Genomic DNA, 20847 nt, shown 5'->3' with positions numbered 1-20847 from the left:
GCCTTTTTTCCAGACAAGCCCTCCACACAGTTTGATTCTACCCCTACATCTGGCCCACACCTTGAGTTGGGGCCAGAAGGCAGCAGTGTACAATGTAGCAGTGTGGGTTGTTCTCAATTTTCAAGACTTAAAAGAATAAATTGATGTAGAAAATGCTTCTCTATGCTATAATGGATTCTTCGGCGATGGCTGCCCTATCTGTATATTGCAGGCCTGGAGGAAGCGTACCCTCAGCTCCTCTACACAATATGGGAAATTGCTTACTGCAACAGCATTTAGCCAGGCATTGGCATTGAATACAGAATTAACCTTGCTATGATTTCTTTAATTTGCCGGGAGTGACATCTCCCTGAGGTGAGAGGGGCCTCAGTCACTTTCTCAAATATCTCTCAGTAGGCTCTCACACACAATTCATGTTTGGTCTCTTGATGGTTTTGCATTACTTACCAACACTAGAGCTTTTTTCTTTTTTTCATTATACATAACGTTAATGTGGATTTTGTTGAATGTCAACGTTGAACATGCAACATATAATGCTTTCCAAACTATATATCAAGGATGGGTTCTTGTTTAATGGCTTCGGTGACCTTTGCAAAGCCCCCATCCTGCTGTAATCGATAGGAATACCATTTGCAGCAGGGGAAGGATGATGCAACTGGATCCTGCATGGAAATGATGTAACTGGATTTCATTTATTGAAAATGATTGTGGCCTAATGTGATTTTTTTTCTTTTTAGAAATCCATCTTTCAGTTTCAGAAGGATCTGTACTTATAAATTTGTTCAAATGTAAGGCCAGACCTACTTAGTAAGAAGCTTAATCATAAGATGGATGCTAGAGCTCAAAACCTGCAACACAGTAGGTTTATTTGACAGCATGAAGAGAAACTAAGCTAAATTTCTACAATATTCACTCCAAGAGTAGAGTGGAAAACACAAATCATCTGCCTGCAATTCACTTCCTACTCATTGTATTCTGCTTAATTGGTCTATACTTGACATTGATGCCAGAAAATAATGACTGTAGCTAAATATTCTTTTTTTTTTTACTTCATTCATCTGCTCATAAATGATAGTATTATTGCAACAATTGATCATTTACCTCTTCGGCCTTACTGGACAATGTGTTGTAGAAGTCTCATTAGTTAAGAAATTTAGTAATTCCAGTAGAATAATCATTGCTGTTAGCACTGCAGGGCTTTTACTCTAAATCTGATCAAGGTAAGTTACTTAAATAAATTGTTTATTTGTTGCTTTTGAATAAAGCTGTTTAAAGATACCTTTTTAAAAATACATATTAACGGTATCTCTTCCTGTTATTTAAGCAGCCAGAAACATGTCTATGCAGCTCACAAAGAAATAAGGAAATGAAGGCAGAGAGCACAAAAAGTAATGTAAGGATGAACAGTGAATATAGAAGTTAGCTTCCATTGGTTAAACTTGGAGCCTACGTGACATGAGTTTCATTATTATTCTCACCTGCTTCTGATGGTCATTGTCATTAGATCTAGTGTGTACAGGAGACTAAATATGCATGTTTTTCATGGCAGACACATTGCAATATACTGATTTTTTTAATTCTTGTCTTCCCATCAAAGGCATACCGGCCCCGTGTGACATCTGTTAAAACCTACCTTACATTCAAATTTATTCTCTCTCTGGTATCGCTTTAATTACTTTCTCTGCATTAATTAGAAGAGACTTTTAGCAGCAGTGCTCACGACACATCGAGAGTTCCCAGGCAATGAAAGAGAGGTCATGTTATATAAGAGCTTTACACAGAGGCGTCCTGAGCACAAATCATCACTGATTTCTGAATAAATGCAATTTGGTAAATGATTTCTGAAGAAATTCTAAGGTCTGGTGGAGGCTACCAGGTCTGTGCACTTGCAGGGGAGACCAGTCCTCCATGCCATACTGGTACTAAGCCATCATTAATTTCATTGACTACATCTGTGCTTGACTTGTCAGGACCAGCCAAACTGCCTGCCAAGTTAATGAAATCACTGCTAAGCTGTTATATAGCCTGACATGTCTCGTGCCCGGAGTAACTTTTCCTATTTGTTTCATCCCATGAGTTTTCAGTCTTCTCTCCGCTCTATATCCTCCTTGTTCAGTGATACAGAGTATACTTTTTATTTATACTGTGTCAACAATGGACTCAATGCAGCTGTTCTCATCTTTTTTTTTAAATAGTTTGCTGCAGGCACTAAAAACATAGGTTAAAAAAGGAGAACAATTGGCAGATTTTCTTTCATATCATGTGGTCAGTTAAACATAGGTGGACCATTTTTAACCATTTTCTTCATGTGAAAAGCTGGATTTGTTAGAAGCATTGGACAGCTTAAGCTAGGGACACATAAAGTTTATTGGACTGTTTTTGTCCCGGTTTTCCCCCTACTCGACCAAGGATGGCAAACACCTGATTATCTTAAGTCTTATAAGGTTTTCCTATAAAATTATTATTTGGTGTGAGGTGTGTTAAGAGTGAATTTGTCCCGACAATCGGCTCTTAAACGGGTCATGGTCGACAATCGGAATCATTCAACATGTTCAATATTTCGACCAAAAATCTTTGTATGTGAGGAAAGCCGACGACTCCTGAATTGTGACTGTAGATTGTGACGTGGAACAGAATGTAGCCAATCAGGGAGCGAGCTGACTGGGAAGCAATGAAGGATGTAAAGTCTGTGTTCATGCTGCCTCCAGTCTGTTATTTATTTATTTGTTTTTTCTGTTAACAATAGTCGCAAGACCACCATCATTACTTCATTATGTATGTCCTCTTCCATGCTGGGTGTTGTGTTTTGCGATTGTTGCCATGGTTCTTCTTCATTTTTCCGGTTGTTGCTATGTTTCTTCTTTGTTTGTTCTTCAATCAGTTTAGATCATGCCAGATTTCTGGCTCGGAGGACTAGATTCTAGATTGGTTGTGGGACAGAAGTGTTATGTGTGTTGTTTTGTGCTGAGCTTTTCGGAGCACACCACACACAGTATGATCAAAACTGTTAAATGCCTGATTTTTTATCTTCATGTGTGCGGTCATGAAGAAGGGTCACAAATAAGTTAGAGCTTATTGCAGCAATTAACAGGCAAGAGGCAGGGGCACCTCGTACAGGTCGTCAGTCTATCGCAGGGCCAACACAGAGAAACAAACAATCACTCACACTCCCTCCTAGGGAGAATTAGAGTGACCAATTAACCTAACATGCATGTGTTTGCATGGTGGGAGGAAGCCGAAGAACCCAGAAAGAACCCATACATACATGGGGAGATCATATAAACTCGCCACAGAAAGACCACTGTTTGAACCGCTTCCCAAAGGTTCAGACTGGAGATCTTCTTGCTGTGAGGCTGCGGTGCTAACTACCACATGGTTGGCATTCCAAATGAATTTGAATGAGAGGGGAAATAAAATGTATCAGCAGTGTATGTGGGAAGCAAACTGTGTAAAACGGTGTTGCATGATTCATTTTATTATTCTTTTCCCCAAATTTTGTGCTCTGCAAATGGCCCGCCCTAAACTATGCAACATGTCAACAAACAGAAATCAAACTAAAATTTTGTTTGTGCCCACTGCACACAGCTAGTTAACCTAGTCTTTGGGTTTTATTCAACACTACTAAGCTACTGATGTATTTTGTAACTAAGCTAAGTTTGTTTAATATGTTAAGCAGAAGCTTATTTTATTCCATTTTCATACTGTGTGCTTAATCATATCAGAATATCACAGTAGATGGGTGATTTTAAACCTAAGTTAGCTTTCATCAGCCAAAATTTTTACAGCAATGATTTTTCTAATGTGCCCATTCAGACCAACTTCTCACTGGCAAAATTCTTCTCACGGTGGGAAAAAAATTGTTGTCTTCCTTTGGAAACCATAGCATTTGATTCTGCTATTTGGCAAATGGTGTTGGAAGCAAACAAGAATACTTGGCCTCATGGGTCAGTGCTTTTGATTTTATTGCTCTAGTAAAAGACACAAGTGTACACAATGGAATTCCACATTCGGCATATCACAATTTCCGACTGAAATGAAATACAGTCAAGCTGCATATTAAGGGCAGTGTTTAGGTCAGCCATTTACTGGAATTATTTAGTGTATGTCAGAAACAGGGGGCTGGTCAGCAGAGGGACTGTGAAAGGCTATAGTTCTTTTACAGCATATAAAGTAGAAAAATAAAGTTTAGTAGCTTCTATCAGAGTACTTAAAAACAATAAAGATGTAAAAGTGGTAGACACAACTCTGCTGTGCATGCGCTGGCATTTACCACTGATCACTCAACAAGCCAAAGAGCAACAACTAATTGCCCATAATAATCCATAAAGGCTGCACATGCAATATTCAAGCATTCATTAAAATTAATATAACCACTTTCATTCGTTTTATGCACATTCAACACCAGCAGTAATAACACACTTAACACCTACCGTGCAATGAAATGTTCCACTTTCCTTCTCTGATCAGTGGTAAAATTCACATTCAGTGGTTCATGGTTTAGATGCACACAGGTACTGAGAACAATTATTAAACATCATGTGAGGATGTTTTGTTTTTTTTTTGTTTCTGTTTCCATTAAAACTACTGTGATCATTAACCATTGTCATTGTTAGCCATCTGTAGGAAGGTGCTTTTCAATTCATACAACTGCAGGCCGGGAAAGGAGTTCACTCACAGGTCACAATAACTGAGGTTCTTTTTAACTTTTTAACAACCATCGCAGTTGTATCACGTTTTGCCCTTTATCAGTCATGGCATGAACTAGTGCCAACAAACTTCTTTTAGTAGTCTGAACTTGAATAACAGTGATCTCTGGACATTCACACAGAAAATACAAACAAATACAATTCGTAACAATTACATCAACGCTTATAAACTGGCAGAAATGTTAAATGTATAATTTTGCATACTCTCACATAACACAGGAGCACAGCAGTTCCTTTTTAACATGTCAGCTGGAAATTATACACACAGCAGTTCTTGCTTTTCATCTGGCAGCCTCCAGTTTGTGCCACATCCAGGATCTCTGTGTAATCCATTTAACAATAGATCATCTCATTTAAATAGAGCCAGAAACATCTTAAATGTAACAGGTGTCCATTCTAACAAGAGCTTTGTTTATTTACCTTTCTTCTTTATTACACCAGAAAATGGTTTCTTATTTACCATCTCCAGCAAATGGTGTTTGATTTGACTCGGAGGTCGGAAGTCGGATGTGGGACTTAACAGCCATCTTTAATGACTTGAATATCCAACGTTAAGGGATGTTTTTGTTGCATTTCCGACTGGGAACTTGGAAAATCTGACTTTTCAGTACAAATCAAGCACACAAGTCCGACATAAACAGGTAGAAGGAGCAGAATGCTTCTAGCCAAATGTCAGCGGGATAGTGAGCAGTGCCCATGACACTGCCATCTAGTGGCTGAAACTTGCAACATAATTGGCATACCTTCATACATGTAAAAGTCAAGAAAACAATTCAAACTGCAGCAGAAAATAAATCACAAGCCACAAACATTATATAACAAAATAGACAAGACCTTTAACCATTTGTAAACACATCTAAATGGGTTATTTACTATGCCTAAGTGAGAGATTCTATTAATAATTTTTGACATGGGCTACATCTTGAACCTTATGTTATGCCATGTTGTTAAAACATTGGGTCAAGATAGGCCCTTTACTTTATTGACATTTACACTTATTAGCCTGTGTCAAAACCTTTAACCCAATCAGTAATGTTTGCAAATAAATCCTTAAAATCATTAAAGAGCCATGTAATCAGTGATGTAAGAGAAAGAACTGATGCTGTGTCAACATTTGCCTCATCTGTTTATCATACGTATTAAGATATAATATGGACTGCTGTGAAAATGTGGTTTAATCAACAGTTAAATAATTTAAAATACATAATGATTTTCAAACATATTTTTATATTCCCTAGTAACACTAAACAAGCTTCCCAAATGACAATGAAGTCATTTTATTTTTCCCCCTAAAAGTCTAAAACAGTGTGCTATAGCATAAACACATTAGAAAAACCTCTCTTTCACAGTCTTTTTTTTTTTTTTTTTTTCTTCCCCCATCATTTTGGTACTGTTGCTGGGTTAACAAGAGACCTACTTGTTCAGTGAAACCAATAAATATCCAATCCCTCTAGCTCCACACACAAACTGTAGCTGATGCTTGCTTCCTTGTAAAGGTTACAGAACAGTTTAGAACAGTTTTATCTTATGCTGTATTTTGTATGAAATACTTGAAATAGTGCAGTTTGAATGAGTCAAACTCTGCTGCTCACTACACAGAGGAAGAATTAAACCTATATGGTGTTTGGACCATTTGGCTGCTCTATTGACTCACTACACTGCACATCTCCTCCCACATCAACATGGATTAGGTTTTAAAAGAAAGAAAGTCTTCACCCACTGAAAAGGCTTCCTCAGTGGGGCAAAGTCCAGCCATGTGCCATGAAAAACAGGGCAATTTGCGTTATTTCTCCATTCCTTTGCTCTCTTGGTGTATTAGCACATGGCTACTTTCAGTGCTTGTTTATAGATCTGATTTTTAAACATTTTCTGTCTTCTGCTGCTGTTTGTGTTGCCACCAAAATCTTGGCCAAGACTCTTGGACTCCAGTGTGAGAAAAGACAGGGAGGGTCTTTTTTCTTTAGCCAGGCCTTCATATTTTATTTTTTCTTTTCTTTTTGGACATAGTAGTTAGATATAGAGCCACAAGGGTTGGAGAATGAGAGGAGACATTTTTATAGAATGCAGCTCTTTCCCAATGAAGATTTCACCTCTTGAAGCATGATTCTGTCTCCTTTTTTTATGAGATATTGCTGAGTCATTGTGAGCTCTCTGTTGCTCTTTAAACAGTGTGTTGAGCTCAGTTTTGCTTGATTATGCACTCTGTTTGATCTTAATGCTCTCCAGATCTGGCCATGCATCTTTTATCCCAAACTTCCATTACCACCCGGAAAACTTGTGTATAAATAAATTTCACACTGTGTGTCACTGGGCTGGAAAGTAATTGTGGTCTTGGGAGAATTTTCCACAGCCTCTGTCAGACTACACAGAGCTTCCTGCATGGATCCTATAACCTTTTATTATTCTAACACACACACAGTCAAAAAGAAACAAGTTATGTATTTAATAAGTTATTTATTAATCATAAGATGAATGACGAATAATTTCCAACGTGATCTTTTCATATACCACCCATATTACCTGTTACTGTTGGTGACCATCTCCAGGTACCTTATTGGGCAACACTGCATAGACTTATTATCATTTTGCCAGTTTTCACATAATAAAATCAACAAATTATTATTGTTATGTTTAGTCTGTATGAACTTCAGATATATTTGGTTAAGTTTCATGAGAAAGGGAAGATCCCATCGTCATATTCAGAAACATGAGCCATGGAGTGTTTGCTTGTGATAAATTACTGAAATAATGAAATGACAGCGAAAATAGTTGCCACTTTATTTTCTAGCCATCCAATAATCAAATTTTCATTATAGCTCTAATGTTAAATAATGTAATAAGTTGCATACTCTCATCAAACTTCATTTATATTCTTTTGTTCTGGTCTCAGAGCCATCATCTGCTTTCCAGCTTTTGTTGTTTTGGCTTTGAACAGCAAATATTCATGAAATCCCTGCTGCCATCAGTGTTGGAGTGAGTGTGTGTTTGTGAATTGGTCAGTGGTAAAACAGTTTGATGTATTTTCTAAGATTTTACATTACAACATATATACATTACAATATAAAAACAATTAAACTTATCTATATATATATATATATATATATATATATATATTAGGGATGTTCCAATACAAATTTTTTTGTGTCCAATACCAATTCCGACACCTGGTGTTTAGCTATTTACCCATATTGATTTACCCATATAAATTTATAATCTAAATAAATTATATTTATTATCATCATTTATTATCATTGAAGTGCAAGTGTTTGTGTAGCAGTGATAAAAGTCCTTCAACAAAGGATCACGCAAAGTAAACAACTGTTGATAAAAAAAGAAAGTCTATGAAATATATATATATATATATATATATATATATATATATTTCATTGACTGTTTTTCTTAGCTTTTTACATTAGATGATCACTTTATTTGTAATAATCAGTTCAATATCTCATAAAATCTAGAACTTAAAAAAAGGTATAATTTTCCTGGTCATTGCCCCTGCCTGGATTGTTGCCAACTCTTCTGTAAGAAAAGTAGGTATTGGCTGTCCTAATAGTCGCTAGAAGTCGCTAAATGACGTCATTGTCTAATTTGCATAATCACCCTTGTACTTTGAGCAACATTTGTACGTCTTTATGTCTGAAAAAGATTAATACCGTCCTAACTCGTTACGCCTGAAAACAACGAAAAGAGATTTATACAGGTGAATAAGCAGTCTATGGTTGTGATGGGGGCTGTCATGGAGGGGAATGTCGTGGGAAAGGCTATTTATTTATTTATTTAAAGTGTAGGTTGTTTTCTAAGTAGTCACATTAATCTCTAACGGTAAGCCATCGTGGGCTCAGCCAGCAGCAGCTTTGCATGTTTCATTTTCAGCCTGGTCATAAAGCAGAGGTGATCATCTGCTCTGTATGCAGCTGGGAACTGCTGCTGCTGTCACTGCATGAGGACCAAGTCTCTTCTGAGTGCTTTTGGACAGGGAGGGATCTGTGCTGCACCCACTCACAATTGAGAAAAGTAAACTACATTAATTTACATCAGTGTCCCAAAGTCTCCAATAACACCAGAAAAAGTCGCTAGATTTGTCCCTAGTCACTTTTTAAAAAGAAATCCCTTGAAGGGTCTGAAAAGTGGCTTAATATAGCGACAAAGTCACTAAGTTGGCAACACTGCATGCCTGGCCCCCCCCATCAGAACTGTTCTATATAGCTGAAGTATAAATCCTTTCTACCACCTGTCAGCCACTTTGTTAGAGAAGAGTCTTGCCAAAAACAATACTATGGGGTAAATATATGGCATAAACCATGAACTGCTTATTTCTATTTTCTCAGGTGAACCATAAACAAACATAACAAAAGAGAAAAGCATATCAGCTGATCACTGACAGCCCTCATGTTTTATGGACCAGGAGAGGGAAAGAGAGCCAGGCTGTGCTGCGCAGAGGTCTAGAGAGCCACTAGACCAGCCACGTTTATGCAAAACCCAGGAACCTCTTAACCACCATCCTCCACGGATGTTGTTCCATTTTATCCTCAAATCCATCTATCGAGTCGGTCAGCTCATCTTGTTCCATCTTGCCTCTCAATGTCCCACCATCATAATGGAGAAATAACAGATGTATTGGATTTGTCATGCTGTGCATGCATTTAATATTATTATAAATTAAAAATATTAACACAATTAATTACATAAATTAGTTAGGGTTGTTAACATGTTATTTTTGACAGTCCTAATATGTGTATATATATATATATATATATATATATATATATATAAGAAACCCACTTAACTTGAGATTCTCACTTCAAATCCTTTTAGGAATATATGCAATGTGAGCTTTAGTCTATCAGGTGTGACAATCTTAGTATATTTTAATTTTCTCCTAATTGGATCTTTTAGTGCACATTTGTGTGGATGTACCATTATTTCATTGCACTGTGCTCTTGCCAATTTGCTAGTCATGGTGCTTCCTTGCTCCTGCCTTTGGCACCGCCAGCAATCTCTAAAGCACTGACAAGTGCATTGAGCCATCAAATCTGTCTATCTTCCAGGAGGTAGCTCAAACTGCATGCTTTGGAGAAGAACAAATGATGAGCGGATGACTGGGAATACACCATTATTTCCTGCTGCCATATCAATATAAATAGATCAATGCACTGCTGATCCACTGCTATTTTAGAATGCAAGGAAGGTAATCAGGAGTGCAATACAATGCTTAATTGTATTGCATCTTCCACTCAGGCTTAAACTTTAAAGTTGTTTACCACAAATTAGCTTTCCCGTCACTAACCATAGGCTACAGAAAGCCCTGTGGTATAGATTGTGTATGTGTGTGTTTTTGTGTGCTGTGTTTGTTTTATATGTAGACCTATTGTAAGTACTTTGTTCCCTCTTTTTTATTTCCAGCCAGGAAGTATGAAAGTGGCGAATATCTTAACATCACCAGCATCACGAGGGACCAGGCTGGAGACTACGAATGCAGCGCTTTAAATGACATTGCCTCTCCTGACACCAAAACAGTAAAAGTCACAGTCAACTGTAAGTATTGCACAGTGTCCTTGCAACATATTAAAGTGAAAGTGGCAGCCTGCAGTGATACTAGCACCACATCCCTGATGATGCACTTTAAGAATGTTCCAAAAAGTAAAAAGCCAGAGGTTGAAGTTACTTAATATTTAATGTGAGAATTCCCTTTTTGTCTGTGCATGTAGGTGATTAATTCATGCAAAGGAAAGGTCTGACTGTTCCAAGCACCATTCCATTATGCAAGTAATGAGTCTTTCAAAAAATGTGAGGAGACCATAATGAGGAGCCAGGGCATTAATGAATGATACTGGGCTTAAGCTGTCCTGGTCACATGGAATTCACCACCTGTAAGAAGGAGCGGGAGTGGATGCTTCATGCCTTTTCTGTTTAAAAGTACTCGTTTACACCACCGTCTTTCTTGAATATTTTTCTTAGAAGCCCTGTTGTTTTATTTTTCATTTTGCAATGCTTATCAGCCAGTCAGCAAGAGATGAGGGGAAGAAGAAGAGTGAATGAAAAACAGCTGTTCCTGGCCCACTCACTGAGTAGTATTCTGAAAACTAATCATAAAAGTTTTCTAATTCAACTTTTAAGAAACTGGGTTACTGGATTTCATAAATAGTTTTAACAACTTAATGATTTTTTGAGTTTGTGTTTAGAAATTTATGTTCAGTGTTTCCACCCATCTTTGCTGAGGCTGTGTTCATTTTGGCCTCTTCATAAAAGTCTTGTAGCCATTATTTCTGTGTAATTCCTGGCTCTAATGAGCTGGACCTGAGTGAAGTTTTAGAGGCCAGTTATTTATAGCTCTATTGAGACATGGGTTCAAGGATGAAAAGTGCTTTGACAACTGACAGTGTCTTTATGCCTCAGAACAAAGGAGATAGTCTCAGCAGTTGATAAAGCATGTCCTAGTAAGATGCTGAATTTTAAAGCGAGACAGCAGGGGTTTGTCAGTTTAGTATCCAAACTGAGTCAATTGATTAAGAAAACTTCCTTTTGCTGTCAGAAAAAAAGGCCCTGTGACTTGAGCAACAGAGCGATACCTGGAGTTGGAGAGCGCTCTAGTTGGTCAAGTGTTCAGGCATTATTTTCCAGCTGGCCTGAGTTATTTGAAGCTGACAAAGCTACAGAGCTGTCCCTGTTCCTCTTTCTTTTCATCGATCTGTCCCCTAGAGAAGAAGAGTGCAGATAACTTTAGTGGGCTGCTTTAATGATTTTATAAAATGTTTTCTCTAAACCCTTTGTGGTTTTAGTGTGATATTATAGAATAAATTGATGCAACAGATATTCAAATGCTTGAAAAATTTGCTAAATAGATAGGCTGAGTGCTTCAGCCCATGACGATGTAAGAAAAAGTATAGGAAACCTAACGCCTTTCTGGATATGCTGCATAATGTGAAGTGTAAAGCAGACAGCTTGTTACACAGTGTTATCAACAGCAGCAGTGATATCCTGAAAGAATACTTTGAAATGAGATTTTAGATGTCGATGTCAGTTGCAAATCATTACCCCCAAGTGTTTGTTTCAAGAATTAAGTGACACAGTCTTTTGTAAGGTTGATGGTAATGCTCTTTTTGAAATGATCCAAAGGGTTTTAAAAGGCTTTGTGAACCTAGGAGAGCTAGGACAATGATCACAAACCCTGAAGTAGCATGTGGTTCTTCAATTCATCAGGAAATATTAATACAATAGAGATACTGCACATGATTTTGTCAAATAAGTCAGGTAAAAGCAGTTATTCCTGACATAAGACATGTGATGCTGCTATTTAATACCTGTCAGTGACAGTCAAAGTTACTCTGTTATTGCCGCTATTAAGCAGTTGAAGGGCTTCACAACAACAAGACCTAAATAACAAAACATTTAAGTAACATTTAAGATGAATATCTATAGAACTTTCCACTTATAAATTGCAAAAACGTTTTAGTTTTAGTTATTTCATCCCTCTTGTTCCTGCATGGCAATTGGTGACACATGTCCTTATTTCCAAAGATCAGGGAGCAGAATACGTAAATTAAAGTTATCCATTGGAGCGACTGACTCGCCACAGCAGGCAAAGTTTGAGCCAGCTGGTAGCTTCCCTTCACTGCCTCCTGGTGCAGTTCTCCCTCTGTGAAGTAAAAGAGAAAAGGATTTGGGTCATATCTTAATCTATTGTACATCATCTCTGCTCTGCTGTCACACATTAGACTACATTCACCAGGCGCCCAGTAGTGTGGGGTCTTGATGAGAGTTGAGTGTACCAAATTCTGAATTAAGATAAAGATGATGTCTTTCATGGAAAGTTAAACAAGAGAGACTGATTACACAGCAAGGCGCAAAAAAAAAATAAAAAGAAAGAAAGAAAATATGATAATACACTATTTGGACACATGCAGCTGCTCTGCTTGGCTCAAAAAAATCAGGCTCTCAGCTTTGTAAAGGTTCCCCTGGGAGATTGTCAGTCAGCAGCGTGAAATGTGCTGTTTAAAAGACTTTCAGGTAGATAACCTTTCTGAAGTACTGCAGTGTAATGAAAGAACATGAAGTCTTTCTCATCCTTTTATAAAGGTCTCACTGTATTTTCTAGTTGAATGATGGAAGTGGCCATTGTGATGTGCACTGACCCCCACTATAGCATTAGCATTGATCTGCTGTTTTTCTTGCTAATAGCAGTTCAATGAGATTAGGTTATAAAGATCAATTAGTCATGTTTGCACTATTTCTCTTTTATCATTGTAATAAGATTGAGTGGCACTGACATTTCATGGGTTAAGAGTTTAATTAAATATGTGCAAATAAGTTCCTTCAAAACACTTTTTTTTTTTTTAACTAAGAGTACAGTTAACCTCTGGGCTAATTGCAGATTAAGTCCACTAATTAAAATAAGCAAACCAAAGTAATGAAAATAAAATTAAGCCCCAGCATATTTGCAGTTTTAATAACACCAGGCTACTAAGCCAGCCATTTGGCTTTCTATGATATGATGAATTTAGAGACAGAAGGTTTAAGGCATTGTCACTGTTCAAGTGTTCAGTCCAGTACTTGTTACCTCAGCTTGAGTTTCTCTGAAGCTGAAAAGACCTCTTTGATTAAATTACTGGCCTGAGTGGGCTTTCTTGCCTTTATACTTCTGGTAATAAATGAATGCCGACTGAATACTTTTATCACCTAAACCTGAATGATGGCAGTCATCCAGAAGGTCGCACTAGAATCAGATTGGCTGAGGGGCCCTGCTTGGCGAAAGGATATTTCAGCTGTGATTCTACCCGATGAAATTTGATCTCCGACCTACTTTTCAAATTTACATATTCATCTTCACTGCAGGTGGGTACCGTTATTGGCTGAAATTCTCGCTGCACAGTGTGACTCAAAAGCATAAATATCACATCTAGGTGGCTGAGTCTGAAGGATGAATGAGAAGGAAACCAACGTGCAACACCTCCGCCTGAGATGAAAAGCCAGCGCTTGATTAATTAATGAAGCCACCTAGCTGCACAATGAAGGTGTCCATCACCATCTCTCCAGATAAAACAATAACAGCAAATTGTTCCAGCTTCAAGATGAAAAATCAAAAGTGTTTGACCCTGCTTTGAAGTTTACAAAGCTCTTCCCCTCCATATATAGTTGTCTGCTGTTCAACAACACTGACTCCTTCATTCAGTAAGATGGGATTTGACAGTCTGCACAAACGTTACTTACAGGTTGACGAAACCCTGACAACTGAGGGAATTTTACTGCCTTTTATATTCTTGTCACAGTTTCAGATGTTACACATAAAGTCGGAAACCACACCAGATGTTCAGATTCTCTTCATACATTCATGTAGTGAACACAAAGCTGCCACAAGTCAGTTTTCATGAAATAAAAGTCAAAAGAAGACAGATTAGTTCATGCCATGTTAACTTCACAGATGTTTGAATTATTGATGCAGGGTTGGCGATCTTCCTCTTTTTGTTTATGTCGACGCAAATCTTTCTACAAAATAAAAGTTGAATTTCTTTGAAAGTTTGCAGGTTTAGCGCCTCTCGTTAAAATGCCACAATTGCCGGAGTTTTAACCAGCTTTTCCTGACAAAATTCTTAAAGTGTGCTTATTATCTGTTTTATCCATGCTGTAGTGAAAGAGCCTGTATGATTTCACCCCTTGCTATTGTGATTTAAGTTAAATGATCAAACCAGAGCAGACATCTCTTGCTTCAACCTTTTTATTCCTCTTCATGGCTCAGTTTTCTTGCCTTGTAAAGTAAAACTCTGCCCCGTGTGCTACAGAGTGCACCAGCCATTTGTACACCTTCTTCCTCCTCCAGCACCCTGCAGCTGTGAATTCTGCTCACATATTCACCATGGCTGTGTTTATAATGATGAGAGCACTTTTTTCCTCTGCTTGCTGTAATTGGCCAACAAAACCATGATCGTTTTAATTAATTATGAGCATGCACATTAGATGTGCTGTAAGCAATTACAGCTATAGTACTGAAAGACTTCATAACATAATTGAAATGCATACGCATACTGCAAATAGTTCTAATTCTCAACATCACTTTGACTTTTGTTTGCTCCTATCCTTCCTTTCCTTCTGATACCCCAGTCATTCGGGTTGTTTGAAATTCAGATCCTGCTCTGGTAAGATACACCCACAACATGCTCCTCTTACTCGGCTGACAGAGTTGTTATGGGGGAGTCATGACCATCTCCGATAAATAAGCAGCAAAGCCTGTTTGCTTAACACGACCATCTGATATTACAATGTCAAGTAATGATGACAAAGTAAACAACCATTAGTGGAGTGTTGGTATATTTGCACAGTATTTTACTAGCAGCCCTCACAGACAGTTAAATCTGTAAAGCTGCTTTCCTTACAACAAAATGTATGGCCTACATACTGTCTGTGTGCAGGCTGAGCACAGTGATGGGTAGTGAGGTCGGATCAAAGGTAGAAGATATATTCATTCCACAGCTCAATAAAATCTGGTATTGCAAGTGTTTTAAAATGAGGTACAAAGTCTCACTTGAGCATCCGTCGACAGTGTGAAGTATCCATTGAAATACTTTGGCTTACAATTCAAAAGAGAAGGTTTCCGAAAATTGGATTCTGATCCAATCCTAAGTAGAGTTAAAGCCAGTGCCCTCAAGCTGTTTGGATGTAAATCCATCTCCCTACATCTCTCCAAAGCTCTCGTCTTGATTGCTATTTGGATTCCCGACAGCATGAGGGGCATGAATAAACGATATTATGTACAGTAAATGTTCGGCTAGTATCACTTTTTTTTTTTTTTTGCTTGGTCTGCATTTTTATTGACATCTTACAACAACTTATATTTTTGATGCTTTAAATTACAGAGTCTTGCTTGAAACTCTGTAGCAAATATGTCTACACAGGCAGAGACAACTTTATGAACTTTTTTGTAGTACTGGATCAATAACATTTCCATATATCCTAACAACACTATAGTGCTCACTAAAAGAATATGAGTGGTCCGTGTGCATTTAAGGAGATTGGTGAGGATGTGTGTATCTTGAACCATTTGGTTTTAAATACTGACAATAGATTGATTCCCTGCTGTCGACCCACACAGTCCAGCACACTAAGACGGTTATTTATATGCCTTGTATTGTATAAAAAGAAAGAACACAATGTTCCCTCACTGTTCTGAATAGAAATCTTAATGAATTAATAAATCCTGGCAGCAGAACCATTCCTGACTGACAAAAAAGAAGGACAATGAAGCCCACAGATGGCAGTGTGGAACAGTGTCTCTGTGTGTAAGCTGACGAGTCATGCACTGATGAGCCCATTTCTTAATTGCAATGAAAACTCATTTTCAAATCTGGCTGAAGAGGTAGGGTTATTAATTGATCTTTTAATTAAAAAGCTTGCGTTCTCCGGGTCCTCTTGGCAAACAATAGTATGTAGCTAAATAAATCATATTCACTCTTGAAGCACCCCAATTCATCATCAATAGTTGTAAGTAGATTCCTTAAGGCGTGCAGCTCAGTGAAGCCCTGCACATTAAGGTGGGATGCTTTCTGAACAAAACACGTCTGTTAATGTCAGATGGGGAAAAGGTTACACTTTTTATTTAACACATTTGTATCTGTCCACCTTGTAGACACATGTGGAGCATAATCATTGTTCTGTTGACAAGCTCTGGATAATGCAGATGCAGTGGAAGTCATTTTCTGATCGACCCACAACTGCCCATTTGTCACCCTCCAGGGTCTCATAGTGCTCATTTTTCTGCCATACTCGTGCTATTCCTGGTCCCAACCCCTAACCCCCATCTGGTGGAGTCACCACGACCCAGAGCGTGATTTACAGCACTACCACAGCATTCTCTACACACTAAATTACCTGGATTATTGGACTGTAATGATTTTTACGGTACTCATTTGCATTCCTCCCAAATCCTACTGGTGGTTTGTGCAATATATGATGATATAAGACATGCCAGCAAGTTGAAATTGGAATTATTGGATTTGACTAGATTTTATGGCTGTGATCTGTCTTTACAGATTCCAGTGCCAAGATCCAAATTGGAAGGACTTGATATTATCGATATGCATATAAAACTAAGTATTCCAGACCACCTGCAAAACTATGGATATTTTTCTCCATTCCAGACTTTTGTACCAGATGAAAGACCTATTTTTAAATCTGCTCATTTGCAGAAAAACTATTCTAGCTAGTCCTTAAGTTAGCTCAGACGGTGATAGAGTGGAAATCTGTATTTTTATTCTTGCTAACCTCTTGTCAGTTTCACTTCTAAAAATATAACATGTTGTGCTGATATTGTATGTTCATCAGCATGACTTTGTATGGGACTCACCAAAAAGTTACGGCACTAAGGATCATTTCAAATTCTCGTCTTACTCTTTCAGTTGAAATTTCCCAAACACTACACTATACAAAACATATGAGGTCCAAATATTAGTTGTAAAACTTAAAGATTTTACATCTTTTAGTGCTGCAAACAGCGATGACACTTGGATGTATAGTTCACCAAAAACAGGTACTGATATTTATTTCCTGGATAGTAAAACCTTAACTTAAAATGGAGTGATTCCAGTGTCACTGACAAGTAGAACTCTCTAATATATTGACGTATATTGAATTTCTTGATACCTGTTTTAGTCTAACCTACTTGCCAGTACTTAAACCTACTTCTTAGAAAAGACTAAAACAAATAACCACGAGTGGGAAATTATTTGAGTGACACGGGAAATGCACAGTGTTTGTTTGGAGAAATAATAATAAATAATCCAGTTGCTCATAAAGGGACCACATGAAAATTAAACACAACAGCCACATGAAAAAAGCACATTCATATAGATCATTTGCCAGTGGTTTTATGTTCCTTCTTTAAACAAAAAAAGACTACAGCTCTGTCCGTGAGGTTTCAAGTATTGACACACCTGCCTGGGCTGCCGCGTCCACTGTCCTGGTAACTGTACAGGATGACAGCGAGGTCACCCTGACACTTTCAGAGGCTTCAGATAATCAATGCCTCAGCACAATGACACCAATAGAAGATTACGAGGACTCAGTAAGCCGCACTCGATCGGCATACCGCATTGATTTTGTCACGCTTGTTATTGGTGTATATTTCTGTACTGTAAAGGACTGTTGCAATATCCTCTCCTTGTTCCTTTCCTTTTTTTTATCAAGGGCTGCACAGCTCTCCTTAGCAGACATTGTTGAATGCTAAACACTGATGTTACTGCATTATAATTCTTCCTAACACTGTTTAGCTGGAGCAAACTGTCAAAGCTATTTTTGCAAAAATACTGATGGGGGTCTAATTTTTTTCATTGAGTTGTCTTTACAGTGTTGTTACCACTAATGCTGGTTGTGTTTGAAGTAGATAAAAATCTAAAGCAATCAACAAAGTTTGAACAGATCTGTAAAGTCTCTGATGCAGAAAATTGTTAGACACAAGCACACACACACAAGCACAGCGTGAGCAGACATTTATTCAAGGTCTACTAATACCCTCCTCCCCCCCTTCCCAGCATGATAGCCAACATTTCATACAGTGATAAATGAACAGGAAAAACTCAAGCATAGCCCATCGCTTGATTCACTATCTCAAGTCCTTCATATTATTCAGCTGAGCCAAAGAAGAGGGAAATTTAAGTATAATTGGCACCAGTATGCAAGGACAGAAAATCATCATAGACTAGTGATATGAATGTGCTCATTAGGATGCAGAGGAAGGCTGGTCGAAAGGCATCCATCATTGCAGAGCACACTGTCGCCTCACTGTGTCTGTATTGCATGATCATGCACCACATTTACAAACACATATATATATTTTTTTTTATCTTGCACTGGTCTGTTGCATACCACCTCATCTATCTATGCTTACTCTCACAGGTTGACTGAAAGACTTTCCATTGTGTGGGCCCACACTCCATACTCTTAATTAAAACTAAACACATCTTGCACAAGTGCTCACTTGTGCCATATTGAAACAGAAGCTTTAATATAGCTGGAATACACCTCTCAGCTATCACAGTAAACAGTGTTGAACTGTGACTGTTTTCAGTTTGGAGAACTTGATAGCAGTTAGTTTGTTGTGGTTGTGTTGGGAAGCTGCTGCAACCCATACTGAGGTCATCTGTAAGGAACATCTCAAAATGCAATTGGAAGTAAAGGCTTGCGGGCATTTGGCCAACAGTTTCCACCGGATAAAACTCTGACTGACAGGTCGTTCTGAAAGGCTCATTGTCAGGATTATAAGAAGTCTCCGTTTCACGACCGAATAATTTATTTCTCAATGAAGGAATGGCTGTAGGAGTGTGACCTTTTTTTCATGCATCATGCTTTTAATCAAAAACATGATGCATGACTGACACAAAGTAATTTTGCTTGTATTGTGTGTCAAATGGCTGCGCGTCTGCTCGGGTGTTCTGATCACTTTTACTGTTTGTCAGAATATGGCAAACCACGCCAAGTTTGCACAATAAACAGTGTCAGATTGAGCTTTGTGTGTCATAACGATTGGTCCTCCTGTTCCCCTGTCTCAGATGGAACACAGAAAGCAGGAAATCAGTCCAAACATTCATCTAGTTGTGTGAGGATTAGAGCTACTTACAACAAAAACTACTTGTCCTCATTTTGTTTAAGAGGTCACTTCATTTTATTTACCCACCACAGTTTAAGAAGTGCTATTACAATTGTGAGTTATAATTGCAAAAATTACAAGATTTATGCTAGGGCTGTGATTTTTTATTTTTATTTTTATTTTTTATTTTTCTTGGTATGAAAACTGGGGTATTTTGTTTAATAAAAAAATGCATTTTCTGTCTATATAGCAGCAATAGATTAATTTCTTTCAAGGCATTGTTAGAGGAAGCTGGGTAAATACTTAAGTACTGAAGGACTAGGTTGCTGTGGAAACTGTCCATATGCAAAGCTGCCTTTATGACATTGGCAAAGAGATTTACGCCACATTTCAGCCCATGAAAGGAACCTCATTTTGCATTCAAAGGAACCTTCCTCTACCAGTCAGTCTTTGAACTTCCATTAAGCTATTTATCACCTTGCAATGCAATTCATTTCATTCTCCTAACACTGAGGATGGGTGCCCTCTCCCCCTTTCTACTCAGCCTCTGTGAACCCTGTATGTTGTGTTTACTCTATGTAATGTGTGCACTGACCAGAATGTCATAGACTGTCAAGTTCAACAACCCTCTTCAACACAGCTCTTCATTTGAGTATCACTTTAATATCATTCTTATTCTTTTACTCAGGACATAGCAGAATTTCTCTTCAGCAACTTGTGTTTTTTCCTAAGATTTCCTGTGTCTTTTGTTTTCTCCAGTTGCCCCAGCAATCCATGAGATGAAGAGCCACGGAGTTGGTTTGGGACGCACAGCTCTGCTGCGATGCGAGGCTGCTGCTGTGCCTTCTCCAACATTCGAGTGGTACAAGGGGGAGAAAAGGTGAGTCTCATTTGGTTGCTTGTTCTCTTTTGTGATACAATGTAATTGCATCGTCCTTCCTATGTCCATTGAACTTCGGGGGGAAGATGCTGAACAGTGTCACAGCTCCCATATAGTTTAATGTCAGCTGGAGGTAGTGTATCATTTAATGTCATCAAACAGACACTTTTTCCAATAACTGTTTGAGCTAAGATGCCTAACCTGTTGTATGTATTTTTCTGTATGTATTATCTGACTCTTCAAAGAAACAAGCTTCTGTTTAGCTCTCTGTGAAGACAGAATTGCTTGTGTTAAGCACAATTTTGATGACACAATTATAGAATAGAAACCACAAGATTAACTAATTTCTTTTGTTTTTCCTTTTAAACCATGATCAAACATTGTTAACAGAAAGTGACAAATTATGGTAAATTGCTTTGTTTTATTCAGAGACATTACAGATGGTACAGTAAACACTGAGGGTCACCTTAGCCTCAGATGATATGCACAGAAAAACACAGCTCTCATTCAAATCTTTTTATCTGCTAAAACCAACATTTACCCCCATTTGGCTTTTTGTGGGTGTCAATTTTGGGCCTCATCCAATAAAATATGAGTGTATACAGTGTGCCTATTGGTGTGTCCTACTTAGCAATTTAGTTAGCACCATACATTTAAACAGATGTTAAAGAATTAAACTTAAC

At 37.9% G+C, this 20847-nt stretch overlaps 1 protein-coding gene across 3 annotated transcripts in view; it reads left to right on the top strand.

Annotated features, from left to right (window-relative positions):
• The window catches only part of negr1 (neuronal growth regulator 1), a 152566-nt gene that overhangs the window by 77268 nt on the left and 54451 nt on the right, over nucleotides 1-20847 (top strand). For all 3 annotated transcript variants that reach the window (XM_042006625.1, XM_042006624.1, XM_042006626.1), the window contains exons 4-5: nucleotides 10116-10247; nucleotides 20044-20164. In XM_042006625.1, the coding sequence (XP_041862559.1) occupies nucleotides 10116-10247; nucleotides 20044-20164 (253 nt within the window). The remainder of the gene's footprint in view (nucleotides 1-10115; nucleotides 10248-20043; nucleotides 20165-20847) is intronic.

This window comes from Melanotaenia boesemani, chromosome 14, assembly GCF_017639745.1.
Source record: "Melanotaenia boesemani isolate fMelBoe1 chromosome 14, fMelBoe1.pri, whole genome shotgun sequence".
NCBI lineage: Eukaryota > Metazoa > Chordata > Actinopteri > Atheriniformes > Melanotaeniidae > Melanotaenia > Melanotaenia boesemani.
Note: the sequence above shows the minus strand (reverse complement) of the source record. Positions and strands in the feature narration are given on the sequence as shown.